This window comes from Trachypithecus francoisi, unplaced genomic scaffold (genome assembly GCF_009764315.1).
Source record: "Trachypithecus francoisi isolate TF-2019V2 unplaced genomic scaffold, Tfra_2.0 Lachesis_group2, whole genome shotgun sequence".
Classification (NCBI taxonomy): Eukaryota; Metazoa; Chordata; class Mammalia; order Primates; family Cercopithecidae; genus Trachypithecus; species Trachypithecus francoisi.
In genome coordinates this window covers 108,712,560-108,732,529 of record NW_022681465.1, presented here as the reverse complement: position 1 = coordinate 108,732,529, position 19,970 = coordinate 108,712,560, and the positions used below count along the sequence as shown (strand labels likewise).

Below are 19,970 nucleotides of genomic sequence, written 5' to 3'. Positions count from 1 at the left end.
AGTTCTTTTAATTGTGAGGTTAGAGTGTCAATTTTAGAATTTTCATGCTTTCTCTTGAGGGCATTTATTGCTATAAATTTCCCTCTACACACTGCTTTAAATGTGTCCCAGAGATTCTGGTATGTTGTATCTTTGTTCTCATGGGTTTCAAAGAACATCTTTGTTTCTGCCTTCATTTCATTATGTACCTAGTAGTCATTCAGGAGGAGGTTGTTCAGTTTCCATGTAGTTGAGTGGTTTTGAGTGAGTTTCTTAATCCTGAGTTCTAGTTTGATTGCACTGTGGTCTGAGAGACAGTTTGTTATAATTTCTGTTCTTTTACATTTGCTGAGGAGTGCTTTACTTCCAATTATATGGTCTATTTTGAATAAGTGCCATATGGTGCTGAGAAGAATGTATATTCTGTTGATTCGGGGTGGAGAGTTCTGTAGATGTCTATTAGGTCCGCTTGGTGCAGAGCTGAGTTCAATTCCTGGATATCCTTGTTAACTTTCTGTCTTGTTGTCTAATGTTGACAGTGAGGTGTTAAAGTCTCCCATTATTATTGTGTGGGAGTCTAAGTCTCTTTGTAGGTCTCTAAGGGCTTGCTTTATGAACTGGGTGCTCCTGTATTGGGTGCATATATATTTAGGATAGTTAGCTCTTCTTGTTGAATTGATCCCTTTGCCATTATGTAATGGCCTTCTTTGTCTCTTTTGATCTTTGTTGGTTTAAAGTCTGTCTTCTCAGAGACTAGGATTGCAACCCCTGCCTTTTTTTGTTTTCCATTTGCTTGGTAGATCTTCCTCCATCCCTTTATTTTTAGTCTATATGTGTCTGTGCATGTGAGATGGGTCTCCTGAATACAGCAGACTGATGGGTCTTGACTCTTTATCCAGTTTGCCAGTCTGTTTCTTTTCATTGGAGCATTTAGCTCATTTACATTTAAGGTTAAGATTGTTATGTGTGAATTTGATCCTGTCATTATGATGTTAGCTGGTTATTTTGCTCATTAGTTGATGCAGTTTCTTCCTAGCATCAATGGTCTTTACATTTTGGCATGTTTTTGCAGCAGCTGGTACAGGTTTTTCCATGTTTAGTGCTTCCTTCAGGAGCTCTTGTAGGGCAGTCCTGGTTGTGACAAAATCTCTCAGCATTTGCTTGTCTGTAAAGGATTTTATTTCTCCTTCACTTATGAAACTTAGTTTGGCTGGATATGAAATTTTGGGTTGAAAATTCTTTTCTTTAAGAATGTTGAATATTGGCCCCCCACTCTCTTCTGGCCTACAGAGTTTCTGCCGAGAGATCTGCTATTATTCTGATGGGCTTCCCTTTGTGGGTAACCCGACCTTTCTCTCTGGCTGCCCTTAACATTTTTTCCTTCATTTCAACCTTGGTGAATCTGACAATTATGTGTCTTGGAGTTGCTCTTCTTGAGGAGTATCTTTGTGGCGTTCTCTCTCTGCTTGGTGGGCTGTACCCACTCTCCTGCACTCACTGTCCTGCACCCACTGTCCAACATGCCTCAGTGAGATGAACCCATTACCTCAGTTGAACATGTAGAAATCACCCATCTTCTGTGTCGCTCACGCTGGGAGCTGTAGCCTGGATCTGTTCCTATTTGGCCATCTTGGGACTGCCTCTCTTAATGATGTACCTTAACTAGAAATCCTAGAGCAAAGCAAATCCAAAATTAGTAGAAGAAATAATAAAAATCAGAGCATAAATAAAATCAGAGATGAAAAAGGAGATATTATAACTGATAGTGTAGAAATTCAAAGGATCAACAGTGGATACTATCAGCAACTGTATGCCAGTAACTTGGATAATCTAGAGGAAATGGAAAACTTCCTAGACACATACAACCTCCAAAGATTGACCTATGAAGAAATCCAATATCTGAACAGACCAAAAACCAGTAACAAGATTGAAACCATAATAAAAGTTCTCCCAGTGAAGAAAAGCTCGGGATCCAGTGGCTTCATTGCTGAATTCTACCATTTAAAGAAGAACTGATACCAAGTCTACTTAAACTATTCCAAAATATAGAAGACGAAGGAATACTTCCAAATTCATTTTACAAGGTCATTGTTACCCTGCTACCTAAACCAGACAAGGACACATTGAAATAAGAAAGAAAGAGAGAGAGAGAGAAGGAGGGAGAGAGGAAGGGAGGCAGGCAGGCAAAAGTACAGGCCAACATCTGTTGAATATCAGTGCAAAAGTCCTCAGCAAAATACTAGCAAACTGAATTCAACAAAAAACGTTTAAAAGATGATTCATCATGACCAAGTGAGATTTATCCCAGGGGTTCAACATTCATAATTCAATCAGTGTGATTTATCATATAAAAGAATGAAGGACAAAAAAAATATGATCATTTCAATTGATGCTGAAATAGCATTTGATAAAATTAAACATCCTTTCCTGATAAAAAACCTCAACAAACTGGGGATAGAAGGAACATATCTCAATATAGTAAAAGCCATATATGACAGACCCACAGTTAGTGTCATACTGAATGGGGAAAATCTTAGCCTTTCATCCAAGCTCTGGAACACAACAGGGATGTCCACTGTTATTCAACACAGTACTGGAAGTCCTACCTCGAGCATTCAGACAAGAGAAAGATGTAAAGGCATCCAAATGGAAAGGAAGAAGTCAAATTATCTTTGTTTGCAGATGATATTATCTTATATTTGGAGGTATTTTGGGGTATAAGAGCATGCCTACAACTTACCTTTATTGGTTAAGAAAACAAAATGTGACCAGGCATGGTGGCTCACGCCTGTAATCCTAACACTTTGGGAGGCCAAGGCGGGTGGATCACCTGAGGTCAGGAGTTTGAGACCAGCCTGGCCAACATGGTGAAACCTCGTTTCTACTAAAAATACAAAAATTAGCTGGGTGTGGTGGTGTGTGCCTATAATCCCAGCTACTCGGGAGGCTGAGGCAGGAGAATTGCTGGTACCCGGGAGGTGGAGGCTACGGTGAACTGAGATCGCGCCACTGCACTCCAGTCTGGGCGACAGAGCGAGACTCTATCTCAAATAAATAAATAAATAAGTAATAAAATAAAAATATATGTTTACCTAGAGAGAGAGCTAACACAAATGTAGTAAAATGTCAGCATTTGGGGAGTCTAGGTGCAGGGTATGCAGAATTTTTTTTACTCTTCTTGTAAGTCTGAAATTATGTTAAAAAAATAATAAATATGAGTTCTGACTCCCTCACTTACCAGCTCTGCCCTCATGTTGAAGTCTTTATGCCTCACTTTCCTCATGTGTGTCAAATGATGATCATAAAGGGACCTACAATATAGTAGTATTATAGGTATTAGCTTAGTTAATACAGTAATGCCCTTAGAACACTGACTGGCACACAGTAGTGCTGCATTAAGTGTTTGTCATTCTGTCTTACTTCATGCTCTTCTTCCCTTTAAAACCAAAGTTTTTGAAAGAACTATCTGCAACAAGTTTTATTCATTTACGTCAAACTCCCTGCCCATCACAGTTGGATTTTGGTTCTCCAGCACTTCATTCATTATGCCTTTTCCAAGGTTGCTATCTCCTTCTTTCTAAATCCAATAGATACTTTTCTGTCTATATCTTCCTTGATCTTTTCTTAGCATTGTACTACACTAACTACTTTGTCCTTTTTGAAATAGTCTCTCCTCATGGCTTCTGTGATTTTTCTCTTCTGGTTTTTCTTCAAACTCTTCAGCTGTTTCTTTACTATTGTGTTTGCCTCTTACTATGCCTTTTCCTTGAGTGCTGGTTAATGTTTTGCCAACTGATGTCTATAATAAATGCAATTGTAGTTTAGAGATGAGTATAGTATTTCCTTCTTTGAAGGTGGGTTAATCTATATTCTCACTCTCTTCAGAGGGATCATTTTTGTGTAGTCAAAGGTAATAGATCACAAGATTTAGAGCCTACCAGTCAAGACCAATTTTAAATATCTCTGGTTGCAAAATTGTCTTTCCCTTAGGGTGTTAGTAAATCTTGCAGGGCAGTTACACATTTATCTTAAAGCTGAAAAAAAAAAAAAAAAGAAAAAATAAGGCTTACAGGAGTCATTTAGCATCTGAGCACTCACTCTATCTCTCAGCAGAGAGTTACTTTGTATTTATATCTGTTCTTATTGTTGATTGTAATGATCAAAGCCAAGACTTCTCATAGAGATTATTTATGAGAGATGTAAGAGTTAAGAGAGTACTTTGAAAACCAGATGACTTGGATTCACAGTTAGTCCATACCTTTTACTAGCTTTGTGAACTTAAGCAAGTTACTTGACTTCTCTATGCTCCAGTTTTCTCATCTGTACAATGGGGATCATAGTACTGACAACCTTAGAGCTCTGTTGGGTGGAAAGAATGAGTCAATGCATGTGAAGCACTTAGAACAGTGCTCAGTGTAAGCTGTTATTAAGGCAATATTCACTGTTTTTGAAGAAGACAGACTATAGTAAGATTTTAATTTTGTAAGCTTTCTTATTGCCTCTTTTATATTTTACTTATTTAAAATAACTTCTGTAAAGCATATCATTTGCCAGGCACTAATTACCTTAAAAATACAAATTATTAATTTTTTAATAGCAACACTTCAAGGAAAGTTCTCTTAATATTCCTATTTTATATTTGAGAAAACTGAGGCACAAAGAGGTTGTGTAACTTGCCCAAGGTCACAGAGCAGCAGGTCTGCTTTCTTAACCAGTGCATTATGCTTTATCTCTTTTCCATTTATAATCTATCTGTTTAAAAATTTCACTTTATTTTTATTTGACAAATATTTAATTGTATTAGTCTATAGGGTCACCTGTTCCTTTTCTGTATTCAGTTCACATACCTACTCAGTGACCTAGCCAAGGTTTTTTTATTATTTCCTTTTGCTTCCCTCAAATCATTGACAACTTGGGAATTAGTGTGACATGATCAATGTTTACCCCAGTGTAGAACAGATGTTTGACATTACTTTGATGGGAAATGAGAGGATAAGCTTTTTGTCTCAAAGCCACTGAAATGGACATCTAGCATTCCTATCCACCAAGCATCAAAATTCAGTCATGTCTCTAGTCATTGTAACAACTATAAATACCCCTGCTTATATTTAGTTATTTCCTACAGAAGTGATACAGCTCCCAGGAAGAAACACTTGTCTAACCAATAACTAATGAACCAGCACAGAGAACTCTAGATGGAAGAAGACAAAGAAGAGAGATATATACGTGACTATATATTTACACATGATTATGAGGTTGTTGCAAGAATAATTGCGATTTTTACCACAATGGCAAAAACCGCAATTCTTTGCACCAACCTAATAAATGTATAGCAATAGACTAGGAATGTCTAACCAAAGTGCTAATTTTGAACTCTTGATAAGGGGGCATTCTAAACCTAGAACTAGAAGCATTGAACAGTCAGGAAAACTGAGAGATGAGATAAAATGGAGGTCAGAATAAAATAATTTTGAAGGTTTTATAGGAGGAAGAGAGTGGAGAGAAGTGAAATTATTATGATATTCTCATCTTGTGTTAAAAAAGTAGTAAGGTAAAAATAATTATCTTGAGGTGAAAACCATGGGTTTTAGTGGGGGAAATAGTTAATATCTTGTTTATAGGTAATGGTAGAGAAGTATGTGTCTGATTATGAGAAGGAAATAGGAGTTCTGTATCCCCAGACTTCTTGTGCAAAATTTAGTTAAAACCTATGCTAGTAAACTTGTTCTGGTCCTGTTTAGAAAGGAAGAGGTAATTATAAGTACTAGGGCTTCAGGAGAGTGCAGCTGCTATACATGAAACCTGTAACAGTATATGAGGCCTGTATCTGGCAAACCCTAGGCTTTCTTGGGTGAAAACTTTCTTCTATTTGAGTATATTCATGTCTGGGGATATAGAAGATACTTTCGATGTGTCAACTTTCTTTCTCTCTCTCTCATTCTCTCTCTTTTCTGTTTTTTTTTTTTTTAATGGAGTCTTGCTCTGTCACCCAGGCTGAAGTGCAGTGGCACAATCTCAGCTCACTGCAACCTCTGCCTCCCAGGTTCAGGTGATTCTCCTGCCTCAGCCTCCTGAGTAGTTGAGACTACAGGCATGCGCCACCATGTCTGGATAATTTTTGTGTTTTTTGTAGAGATGTGTTTCACCTTATTGGCCACGCCGGTCTCACACTCCTGACCTCAGGTGATCTCACTTCAGCCTCCCAAAGTGCTGGTATTACAGCATAAGCCACGGCACCTAGCCGATGCATCAACTTTCTCAACAGTTGCTGGACTATAAGCCAGATAAGTACGGTCTTAAAGCTCTATATAGCAAAACTTATTTTTTTCAGTTTTTGTTTTTCTCAGAAGATAACTATTAATAGATATAAAAATATGGTGGGAATTCAGTATTCACAAAGGAAAATAAAGGAACAAATAGCAGTTTTATGAAGCCAGAGAAAAAATAAGAAGAAAGAAAACATATAAAATAAATAATAAATATTAAAAAATAATAAAGGTGGAAGAAATAAAATCAAATATTTCTCATCTTGAATATGAATGGACTGAATTTTCTCATCAAAAGACAGACTTACCAATTGGAATGAAAAAAACTAGCTACAGGCCATTTATAATTAAAGCACCTTAATCAATTGATAAAAGTTGAAAATAAGAAGGTAAGGAAAGAGATATTAAGCAAATATGAACAAGAAAGTGAGATTCACAGTTAATTAAAAGCATTTAACAAGATAAAAAGGAACATTATAAAATGAAAAAAGGGTAATTTGTAAAGAAAGTAATAAGCACAAACCTATTTGCACAAAATATATGGCAACCAAGTAAATATGTAAAGGAAAAATCTATTCAAAATATGAGGAGAAATTGATAAAATAGTTACAGTGTGTGACTATAATGTATTGCTCTCATGTTAGATATTCCTAGTAGACAGATATAATAAGAAAATTAAGTAATCAAAAACTTATTTAGTAAATATAGCTAAAACCTTATGTCTCTTGAACAGATAATAGCCACTTTTAGGAGTATATCCATTGAATATTTTCAAAAAATCAAGAACGTATTTAGGCGTAAAGAAAACTTAAAGATTTTGCATTCTTTGACCTTAAGCAATGAAATTAGACTTAAAAAATTTTAAAGGATACCAGACCAGTTGCAAAGTAAGAAATGTACTTTCAGATTAAAGAACGTGTTTAAAGAAGAAATGCAAACTTTTTTCTAAAACCCAGGAAATAAAATGCTTTATTTCAAAATGTGTGGGACATGGCTAAATTTATAAAGATCACCATTTGTAAAGTATAGGGATAAAAAATAAATAAACAACAAATCAAAACATAAGAAGAGGGATCAACGTTGATTTTGTAAAATAGAATACAAAAAAATATGTATAAGTTGAAAAGTACATATTAAATCTAGTCTTTTGGAAAGAAAACGGAAAATTCCCTTCTAATTATTATGAAGCAGGAAGAGGTAGCAACAGTAGACAAATCTGGAATATGATAATAAAAGAAATTAAAATAATTAAAGCTGCATGGAATTCTGTAGCACACATTTGAACTTTAGGAGAATGAAAAGCTGGTAATTAGTTTTTACTGCTCATCTAACGTATCTGAGGAAACTGAAGGCTTGAAGTGGGACAAGCAAGGAAGAATCAAAACAATTTGTTGTGCAGAACCCTCAAAATGGTCAACCACAAGTTACCCCAGGAGAAGGTGGTGAGGGATGTAGCAGACATAACTTCAAAGTCAGGAAAGAAGAATGATTGTATCCCCAGAATCTCTCTGTTCCAGTCAGGATAGCTATTTATGCAAGAACAATGGCCATGTGGAAATAAAAGCAGCATTTTATTAATCTGACTAAGTACCTGATAACTCCTAAAAGTAGGCAAGCGATTCTAAAATGTGAGCCTTAAAATAAGAGCCTTAAATGAGACCTCTATCCTGCTGAATCTCTACCTGTTTCACCATCAAACCCAGAAATGTCATTCTAAAACACTGCAATTTTAGGAAAAGCCAGTCTGTCCAATGTCTAAGGACAAGGGGTCAATAATGAGCATGTTTTCCCTCAGTGCCTGAGCCACTTTATTAGGGCAGAATCCTGGGTCCATCTTTCCTCTGGAAGGAGAGAGAACAGAAGTGATAGCAAGACCTCTTCCCACCTGGCCACCTTACCTATCCTTAAAACAAGAGGTGAAAGAAGTGAGAAAATGTCCCACTACACATGGGTGTGGGAACAGGCAAGAGGATGGCCTGGATTTGCCCTGAAAATCTGGCTCTTGGGGAAATGGCAGGAGGCACTAAGGGAGCCATTGCACAATGTGGCAGACAAACAGAGGATGAAGGAATAATCCTTCATCTGATTAATAAGTAAATGTGACCCCAATGAGGTGAAGTTATTTGCCTCCTTGATATACACCATCAGTGTGGGATCAGATCCAGTCTCAATAGCTTGCTGGCCAGTATTCTTCCTAGTTTACCACACTCATTTTGTCGCTGCCCAGTGATCCAGTATGAATTTTGGATTCAGATTTGGAGTTCTGATCCTAGTTCCACCACTAACCAGCTGTGAGATGTGGGCAAGTTTCTTAACCCCTTTGTTACCCTAGTTTCCTCTTATATTTAGTGCAGATCATGGTAGAGCATACTTCATAGGGTTTTGGTGATGAATGACTGAGAAAATATGTAAAGCTCTCAAAAACAGTGCATGGCACATGGTGAGCGCTCAATAGATATTAGCTATATAATTTGTTTTAAAAAGAGAACACAGATTTTGTCATATTCAGGACTTTGTTTTCATTGGTTATTTAGTTATAATTGAAAATATAAAAACTAAAGTTTGAATGTATTTTACATTTTGAATTCAGTCAAATCAAATAGATTTATGTCTGTAATACAGTCAACTTACATGTTCTGATTGCGAGTATTCTGTCCTTTGGAGTTTCCTTCGTTTATGATAAATACTGGTTTTGGAGTCCTTCTAGAATAAAATGCATACTCTCAACTGGGCGTGGTGGCTCATGCGTGTAATCCCAGCACTTTGGGAGGCTGAGGTGGGAGGACTGCTTGAGCCCAGGAGTTTGAGGTTGCAGTGAACCATGATTGCACCACCACACTCCAGCCTGGATGACAGAGCAAGACCCTGTCTCAAAAAACAACAACGACAACCACAAAACAACCAATGCTACCTGTGGATTGCTCTAACAGGATTTCACATAATGTTTAATGGGACAGATGAGATTTCATATCTTCTGTAAAAACTACTGAGTAATATTGAAATAACACTTTGTATCTTCCTTGCCCAGATGCCTCACAGGATGCCTGCCATTTCACAAGTTACCCACCCTTTCTCTGACACCCCTCTGTAATTCAGGCTTAGGCTTTAATGCATATTGAGTCCAGATACAGAGTATTAGATCTGATTTGCTGTTGGTATGCAGTTTGCTTAGATGTCTACTGATTTTGCCTTTGACAAATTTAAATAAATGAAATTGATGTTTTTGTAGGGTTTACTTTAGACTGTTGCACTGTGCAGTGGGCTGGTGTTGAAACACAATAGCTTTTAAATTGAACTGCTTATAGAGTGATCTGTAAAATCTTTCTAGATGTCTTTCTATAACTGCTGTGGTGGGCTAGGAATCATTATTTGTTTTTGCAGGCAAATTAATGGGTTGCAGTGGCCGTGGAAACTGCCTTCTAGTACAAGGTTTGAAAAGTGCATTTAATCACTTTCTCAGGGCATTTAGAATAAATAATCAGGCAAAGTCATTTACAATCCAGTTTGTCTTTGAGAATATTGAAAAGCAGAGCTTCATAATGAAAGTATTATATCATATGTATGACTGTGTGTGTGTGTGTGTCTGTGCCTGTGTCTGTGTCTGTGTGTGTATTATTAGTTTGGTTTTATTTCAGTGTTCCTATTTATTTTATGGTTAAAAAGACCATAGGGAACCAAAAGTGACTAATTTACTTTTCTTTTTTTTGAGACAGAGTCTCACTCCATCACCAAGGCTGGAGTGCAGTGGCACGATCTTAGCTTACTGCAACCTCTGCCTCCTGAGTTCAAGCGATTCTCATATCTCAGTCTCCCAAGTAGCTGGAATTACAGGTGCATGCCAGGTTAATTTTGTATGTTTAGTAGAGACAGGGTTTCACCATGTTGGCCAGGCTGGTCTCGAACTCCTGACCTCAAGTGATCCACCCGCCTCAGCCTCTCAAAGTGCTGGGATTATAGGCGTGATCCACTGTGCCTGGCCTCTAAAAAGTGACTAATTTTCTTACTTGCCTTTTTTTCAGTTGCTTCAAATCTTTGAAAGTGGTAGCTATGAATTCATAGTATCAATGGTGTATAAATGAGAGTCCTATTGCTTAATGGGAAGAAAAAGGGAAAGCTGGAATCCAAAAATCTTAGTATTCTGATCCCATCCACCTGCTCACAAATGTTCTTTGTCAGTTTCCTAAGCTTTGTAATAAAATGTCATCACCAAAAGTTTGGTATAAGTATATTTATATTGATATTGTTTCTTGTGATGAAGTTTTCTAAGTTTTAAAAATTTTTAGTTGGGGTTTTTATTACTTTAGTTCTAGAAAATTACAAATCTTATTCTTACCACCACCTTGAGATTTTTATTGTGAGCATTATGATTTATTGTTCTTTAATTTTTTCAAAGTTGTATTTTAAATATATGTATCATGAGGGTTTACAGTATTCCACTATTTTTATTTTAATTTTAGTATATTCATGAATATAAACAATCTCTTTAAACATTACTTGTTTTTGGGATTGTCTTTTTAATTGCAAAAGACCGTTACCATAAGAAAATTACTTACAATGGGGTAATAGATTATGATATGTCATAGAATTCTGATTTTTATACTAGCAATATATAATAAAATATTTAAGAAAAATAAATCTAGCATAACTGAAATCTGAAGTTGCACATATATTCTTATTTAGAACTACCTTTCATTATGGCAGGCAACTTGAATTGCTCTATACTGGAAAATTTAATGTACCACTCAATTACTATTCTTTAGCCCAATTTAAAATAATAGATTGGGAATAAAGTCTTAATGCAGTGTAACCTTTGGAACATCAGAAATAACCTCTTTTCTTTCCAGAAATCAGTATACAGTAAGGGCATCAATTTTATCACACTGTATGAATAGATTTGTAATAGCACTTAGACCTTTTTTTAATTGCATAAGTATATGGATTTCTTCTGTCTTACCCAACTTAGGCTAAATAATAATTTAAAGACATGCTGTTATTTTAAAATATATACCTTTTTATTTAAAAGCTTTTTTGATCATCTTGTTCTGATTCTAGTGAAGGACTCAATATTGTAACTTAATATTTTTATGTAATTTCATAATTGGGTGTTTTGAAAAAGTTTGCAATGGTAAATATTGTGATAAAATTTTGGCTATGGAAAGGTCCTTATTCTCACTTTTTTCTTTAGCAGTCATACTGTGTATAACCATGAAACTACAGAAAATATTAGGACTTTGCAAAATTGTAAAAGGACTTTATAAAAAGAATGTTATCTTTCTTCGTGATGCCATCTTTTAATGATAGCTGTCAGCCTTTTCACTTATAAAAAACAAATTTTCTGTGTGAGGTGAAAATGTTCACTGAAATTAATTTACACACCCTCTCAAATTCCTTTTGGAATAGGGGAGGATACAAATAAGCAAATAGTAATAAAACTAATTTGCATACTCTAAATTGTTGGTCTTAATGGTACTGATGGAAAGTTTCCAATTTGTCACAAAGCAGTGACTTTTAAGAAGATAAATTATATTGAAATGTACTTTATTTAAAAATATAATGCCAAAATGCAATATTGGACAAATTTATCCCTATTTCTTTTGTTGACCAAATAATCGACCAGGATTTATGATTTTATAAGCAGACCTTGATGATCTTATCAGTTTGATATTTTTCAGTGTTGTAGATGCTAATACATAAAGAGCAGAAACAGTTTTGATTTGGAATCATAGTACTTAATTGATCTGTTTCTTTTTCTGTATTATCTATGGGTTCTCAAATGGGCTTTATGGACCACCTGTCTCAGGAATCATCTGTGGTGCTTTTTAAATTAAAACATAGCTATCTGGGCCCCACCACAGAAATACTATTTTGGAGCTGATCCCAGGAACCTATCTTTTTAGTAAGAACCCTGGGTGATTTTTATGGGCATTGTGGTTTGGGAACTGCTGCTCTAGAGCAGGGGTCAGCAAACCATTTCTATAAATTGCTAGATACTCAGTATTTTTGGCTTTGAGGACCTTATGGTCTTCATTGTAACTATTTCTGCCATTATAGCACAAAAGCAGCAACAGATCGTGGAGAAACAAATAGGTATGAGCAGACAGACTTGCTTCCAGAATTTGTTCGTCTTTGATAGAATCTAGATTCTAGACCATTGGTTTTTGCTCTATGAATATTTTCTAAGATATTCTCTTCAAAATCAATTTTAATGAGATTTCCTATGTGTTTATTTTTTTATAACTGAAGAAAATTCATAAATACAGAAATAATTCCTAGATATACATTAAATGAATTAACAGTTGTAAAACTTTTTTAATAGTTAAAACCTTTTCTATGTTAATATTAGAATATGATTAACTTACTTCTAACTATGTAATCTGCTTCTCATATTAGGTTCCTGTTGCTAGAGCAAGTATTCTTTGGCTAATTGGAGAAAACTGTGAACGAGTTCCTAAAATTGCCCCTGATGTTTTGAGGAAGATGGCTAAAAGCTTCACTAGTGAAGATGATCTGGTAAAACTGCAGATATTAAATCTGGGAGCAAAATTGTATTTAACCAACTCCAAACAGGTGAGAGGCAAACGTTAGTCAACCTATCTAATACGTACTTTTCTCTTTACTCTGATCAAACAGCGGAGGTCTGTACCTTCATTAGTCTGACCATTCAACAATTCCCAGGTGCCTGTTTCAAGTTCTATGTTAGATGATACTAGTGCAAAGAGATGACATTCTAGTCTAGTAGGAGAGAAAACATTAAAAAATGAAATAGTGTGTGGTAATGCTGTAGCAGAAGTATTGACATACAATGGAATTCTAGAGGAATTACTGAAAGTCTGAAGTAGATACGAGGTCAGAGAAAATTTTATAAAGGATGAGACTCTTGACTAAGGGCTTGTAAGGAGTGATTTACTGTACAGAAAGAGGAAAGCACAGGGTCAGAGTCAAGAAATAGCTTGGTGTTTCTGGGAAATTTTTTAAAGGTGAGTCCAGAATGGCAGGTGCAATGGTCTGAAAGTTTATATCCCCCAAAGTTCATGTGGTGAAACCTGATCACCCATGTGATGGTATTAGGAGGTAGGGCCTTTGGGAGGTGATTAGGTCATGAGGCTGGAGCCCTTATAAATGAACTTTATGATCTAATAAAAGAGATTCCTGAGAACTCGCTTGCCACTTCTGCCATGAGGACACAGCGAGAAGGTGCCATCTGCGAATTAGAAAATGGGTGCTCACTAGACACCCGAACTTTGGGTACCTTGATCTTGAATTTCCCAGTCTCCAGAACTGTGAGAAATAAATTTCTATTATTAATTATATTATTAATAGGCTTCCCAGTTTATGGTATTTTCTAAAGTAGTCCAAATGGACTAAGACATTTTGCAGTTTGAACACATGGAGTGGCTTGTATGCTCGAAGTAGTATGGACCTTGTCCTGCAGAGGAAAGGGAAACCACTTTTAATAGTAGTATAATTTACCAGATTTGCAATTTAGAATATTCATTTTTTAAGTCCATTGACTTTTTGAGCAGCTGTTAATAAGAGGGATCATTTTTGCTTCCATGTATGAAATAGGGACTTTTCCTATATCTGAATTGCTATTCTCTGTGACTGGACTTACCTGTTTAGTATAATTGAAAAAAGATTCTTGCTCATTTGCAGCTAGGCTTCTTGGGAAGATTTATGCTCTGTGTCCTATCTATTTTTCTCTAATTTTCGCTTTTTCTCTGACTCTTACTTTTGCCTTTGTGATTTTTTTCCTCCACATCCCCTCTCTGTCTTTGTATTTGTCCCCTTCCCCAAAACTCCCTCTGCCTAGATATCTCTCTGACATCCTTCATCCCTTCAGTGCCCCGCCCCTGTACTACAGTCCAGTGTGTTTGTCATTCTCTCCTTTCTCTTCCATCCCTGTTTGTTTCTCTCTTTTGTATTTGCTGTGTATCTCTATGTGTGTCTCCCTCTTTGTCTGCCTTTCCTGCTTCCCCATAGACCACACTTATTTTCTAGTAAGCTAATGTTTGCCTTTCAGAATCCTCAGGTCGATTCCTCAGATTCATTTCTATATGGTTTGGGATTATCTTCATCCCTAATCGTGATATGAGTTATATTATTATAGCTTTTGCTGATTCATCTACAAGATTTGTAACCAGATAATTGCAAATAATGGAGCATATTTCCATGATTTAGATTTTGTCTTTAAATTTTAAGTCGTCTTTAAAAGGAATCAGTTAATCCTTTCCAAGTGTCTGTAGATTTCTTCATACATTGAGATACTTTCTAAAAACTGAGTAAAGAAAGACCTATGTTTGCTGTTGAGTTTCATGTTTCTTGATAAAATAGAGGGATTTTTAGCCTGGAACTCTATGGTATTTACTAAATTCCTGTGGTATAGCGAAGGTTAATATAATACCTAGACTGTTGGGATTTTTTTCTGTCTTGTTTGGCCACTCTAAATGTATGTAGCTTATGTATTATTGTTAAAGTAATACCAAAATTGAATGTCAATCAAGACTTAATCGAACTAAGTAAAGCTTCTTTCTTTGACCCTTTTCTTTGTAACTGTGAATAACCAATAATGAAATGTAGTACTGTTTATTTAGATATTGTAGAGCGTGTTTCGTGTCTTTTTATTCAGTGAATTTGAAGACAACTAGTTTGTACTCAGGTTTTTTTTTTTTTCTTGACTTGTTTTATTAATGGCAGTTTTGGAGCTCAGTTTCTGTAGTGTTTTTTTGTTTTTGTTTTTGAGACAGAGTTTCCCTCTGTCACACAGTCTGGAGTTCAGTGGCGTGATCTTGGCTCACTGCAACCTCCACCTCCCAGGTTCAAGCAATTCTCATGTCTCAGCCTCCTGAGTAGCTGGGATTACAGGCATGTGTCACCATGCCTGGCTAATTCTGTATTTTTAGTAGAGGCGGGTTTCGCCATGTTGGCCAGGCTGATCTCAAACTCCTAACCTCAAGTGATCTGCCCACCTCAGCTTCCCAAAGTGCTGGGATTACAGACGTGATATTTTATATTTTAGAATGATACTTCTAGAAAACTACGATAGGCTTCACCAACCAGTGGTGAAAACACAGTGATTTTTAAAAAATCACAAATTTTTATGTAGCTCATTGTTTTTAAGTGATTAAATATGAAAATAGATTAATAGTGTCTCGAAGAGTTGAACTCTTCTCGAATATTTCTCATTTCTCAAGAAGAGGAGATTGAGATAATTAATAACTGAAAATTAGTTGTTTTTTGTTTTGTTTTGAAGACAGTCTCCCTCTGTCACCCAGGCTGGAATACAGTGGCATGATCTTTACTAAATGCAACCTCTGCCTCCCAGGTTCAAGCAATTCTCCTGCCTCAGCCCCCTGAGTAGCTGGGATTATGGTTGCCTGCCACCACACCTGGCTAATTTTTTTTTTTTTTCTTTTTTTGTATATTTAGTAAAGATGGGGTTTCACCATGTTGGCCAGGCTGGTCTCGAACTCCTGACCTCAAGTGATTCTCCTGCCTTGGCCTCCCAAAGTGCTGGAATTACACTCGTGAGCCACTGCACCCAGCCTGAAAATTGGTTTTAAAGAACGGTTTTAAGCACCATCAACTTGACAGAAATTTTAAAAATTATGTAATCCATTAGATATAAGACAGACTGAAATAATTGTTTTGACTGAATTATTAAAACTTGTTTTCTCTACTTACTTATTTTAGCCATCTTTAAAAGTAAGGTAGGGAGAATCGGCTACAGTGATGAGGAGCTGGTTTGCCATGAAGTCTTGATATTTATTTGTAGATCTGAATTCCCAGTGGCCTAAATACCTCAGTGAACATTTCTATAATTTTTATTGAATTATTTAGGGTTATAGAGAATGTCTAAATTGATTTTTATAAGACTTAGCATATTACATTTATTTGTATGTTCGAAGAATAATCAAATAACAAACCTCTTTATCTACCTCAAAGTATTTTTGACCTAATATAAAAAATAATTTAAAAATTAGCAGTCTGTTTTCAGTATATCCTAGACTGTCCCTACCATAGAAAACAGCTGTAAACTCCAGAAAAATACAAGAAACAAATGACTTTCTAAAGACACAGAATAGTAAAGAAAAGCAAGAGAATCTGGAGGGGAATTCATACTTAGAAGAAGGAAATGGCACACAGTTATTTTCCCTGTTTTTATGGCTTTTATCCTGAGGACAGTCTGCAGTTGGCACTGTGCACAGTGGCTAGACCTCCAAAAGGAAATGCCAAGTCCTTCTGGCTTGAGGAAGTAGAGAAGAGAGTTCAGGAAAGCTACAGACATTGGAAACTTAAGGAAAAATAGTAGAAAGGAGAGAGCCAGTGTGAGGGAATCTCAAACTCTGGGAGTAATTGTACGTAAGTTTTTGGCTGGTGTCTGAACTACACTTGTGCAGGGTGGATTCAGAGAAACACAGCTAGGAATTAAAGACCCAAGCTGAAATTTGAGGTGTACCCAAGAGACAGAGTTTGTACCTTGAACCCCAACCAAGTTAATTACCTGCTAAAACAAATGAAAATCCTGTACTCATTCAAAGAGTTTAACATAATGTCCAGAGTCTCTAAAATACATAGCATTCTTAATGTCCAAATGTATCTTGTATATCCAAAATTACTCAACATAAGAAGAACCAGGATGGGGAGTTATTATTTAATGAGTACAGAGTTTGTATTTGGGAAGATGAAAAATTCTAGAGATGGATGGTGGTAGTGGTTGCATAGTATGGTAAATAGACTGTCTGGATTCATATCGTGTTGTGCTACTTACTACATGATTTTGGACAAATCATATAACCTATCCAAGGTTTCATTTTCTCATCTGTAAAATGGGAATTATTATAATATAGTCAATTTTGCTATATTGCAACATGTATGCTCCTAAAATCATTGTGCTTTACAAAATCACACAATAAAAACCATAGGGATTATTAAGAGTCGCAACACTCAAAAACTGTATTGATGATATATTTTTTAGAAAGGAACCTAAAAAAAAAAACAGAAGTACAATTTTACATGTGTTAAATGGTTAACAAATAAATACTACAATGATACTGCTCTTCATGTTTAAAAAGACTTGAGGTTTGCTTATGGAAGAAAGGTTATACTTGCTAAGTGGTAGAAAGAGGGTTAATCTGAAATTGGATGGAAAGTTGTACCTCATAAAGAGCATGAATATGGCACATAACACATGTAGATGTTAACCTCTGAAGTACTTGTTTGAAGTATGTATGTTTTGTGTATTCCTACACATTTCTGTTTAGCTGGGTGCATTTTTATGGCTTCAGCTAGTATTTCTTGCAGAAGAAATCACCACAAAATTCATGTTATGCCCAAATTGTTCCCTAATATGCCAACTGAGTTGGAACAAATACACATTTTCAAAACAAGCATTAGAGCAGAACTGACTGTACCTACCTCACAAAGTTATTAGGAAGATAACATGAAACAGTTCATGTAAAATGTTTAGATTTCCTTGCACATAATAGTGCCTAGTTCATTTTAGTTATCCTTCTTTTGTAACCCTCGCAAGTAACTGCTGTATTCTTCTTAGGGAATATGATGATTTACAGTAAAGAAACTAGTCTAGTTACTGAGAAAAACTGTATTCTTATTAGGATGAAACCACTGATTTCAGTTTATCCTACTGAGATTTTCTAAGTAAGATGCTGGAATCCCCCCGCCCCTCTTTTTTCTTTTTTTTAGTTTGTGAAGAAAAAAATGGTTAGAAATAAATATAAATAAACATAAAGAGTAGAAAACACTCAAATTACTCCTCACAGAGGAGTAATTTCACTTTTATGTGGGGAAATTATGTGAGTAATTTCACTTTTATGTGGGGAAAAAGTTGAAAGACTGAAACCAGTTGAAGTTGCTGAAATCTAGAGCTGTTAAGGCAGTATAAAGATTTAGCGTGACTTCATTGAAATAGTCTACTGAAGTCTGAGGAAGAAAGGTAGGATTTAATTAAACTGATTAATAACAATTTAAAAGTTAATGAATAAAAGATGCTTTCGTTTTTAAACTCTGTCTAATAGTGTGTCATCTTTGAAATGCAGTGATAAGTGCCATAAGTTAATGTTTTTCTTAGCTCATTTTTATTTTTGGTTAGGAAATATTGCAAACCTATGGAAAAGTACCTAATGGCATAAATACATATGTGTATATCTACCACTAGGATTAAGTTGATATTCACATTTGCCTTGATTGATTGATTGATTGATTGATTGTAAGATGCATAGAACTAGAACCTCAAGCTTCTGTTCATACCTTCCTTTCTTCCCGTTGGTAACCACTGCCACTGTGTTGGTATGTTTCATTCAATCATCCATGTTTTATATTTTTATTATATGAATATGTATCCATAAGCAATGTATAATTGTTTTTGTGGGTTTTCAAATTTTACGTAAGTAGATATTCTACTTTATGTATACATTTGCAACTTTTTTTGCTTAATATCATGTTTTTGAAATATGGATATATGTAGATACAATTTAATTACTCTCTCAGTCTGTCAGACAATTAAGTTTCTACTTTTCTGCTATTAAAAAAGAAAGTGCTTCCTTGAGTTCTTTTTTATTCTTAGTGAGAGATTTTGTAAATCACACTAATGTTTTAGGGATTCCTCCTAAAGTTAAAAGCAGATTCTCTTTTGCCCTGTGATTCAGGTCTTTGGAGAAATCTCCTTCCCCCAAAGCCTCTTTAATGTGATTTAGCGAAAGGAGACTTGCACACTCTGCAGTGACATCTCTATCCTTTCTTTGATATGTTTTCTTGGCATTGAAAAACTCAGTAAATATAACATAGCAAGGAAGACCTTACAGAAAACTTTTCAAGTTGACAAAAAAGTGGATACTATTAAATTCAGAAATTCCATCCCAATTCACATAAAGAATCCTGTTTAGTCATGAAATTAAGAAACTTGTTAGGGCCGGGCCTGTAATCCCAGCACTTTGGGAGGCCGAGATGGGCAGATCATCTGAGGTTAGGAGTTTGAGACCAGCCTGACCAATGTGGTGAAACCCCATCTCTACTAAAAATACAAAAAAAATTTAGCCAAAACGTGGTGGTACATGTCTGTAATCCTAGCTACCTGGGAAGCTGAGGCAGAAGAATTACTTGAATCCGGTAGGCAGAGGTTGCAGTGAGCCCAGATTGCAGCATGGCACTTCAGCCTGGGCAACCAGAGCTAAACTCCATCTCAAAAAAAGAGAAAAAAAGAAAGAAACTTGGTTAGATGGAACGATGGTACTGCTTTAGGTTTGCCTCTGGTATAAGTTAAGAATTCCATGTAGAGTTTACTTCATTTACCAAACACATTTGCTGGTATCATCCTGTTAAAAAATAACAACAGTTTAGAACCAATATAAATCTTTACTATGCCAAATGCAGACGTCTGTGTCCTTTTTATATAATAGTAAAGATATTAGAACTATAGTATTAACAGTAAAATATATATTAGGACTACATTTTAAGAGACCTTTTTAGTTATTTGTATTGACTTACAATCTATTAGAAGAAAGTTATTTTTTGAATAAATATTTACCAGTTTATTGTCAGAGTATTTTGAGAAGTCTTTTAAATAATGAATTTTTTTTTTTTTTTTTTTTTTTTGAGACTGAGTCTCGCTCTGTCACTCAGGCTGGAGTGCAGTGGCGCAATCTCAGCTCAGTGCAAGCTCCGCCTCCCGGGTTCACGCCATTCTCCTGCCTCAGCCTCCTGAGTAGC

At 35.7% G+C, this 19,970-nt stretch overlaps 1 protein-coding gene across 5 annotated transcripts in view; it reads left to right on the top strand.

Moving 5' to 3' along the window:
- Positions 1-19,970, top strand: part of AP3B1 (adaptor related protein complex 3 subunit beta 1) — a 302,972-nt gene that overhangs the window by 158,428 nt on the left and 124,574 nt on the right. For all 5 annotated transcript variants that reach the window (XM_033179939.1, XM_033179938.1, XM_033179941.1 and 2 more), the window contains exon 15: positions 12,636-12,812. In XM_033179939.1, coding sequence (XP_033035830.1) covers positions 12,636-12,812 — 177 coding nt within the window. The remainder of the gene's footprint in view (positions 1-12,635; positions 12,813-19,970) is intronic.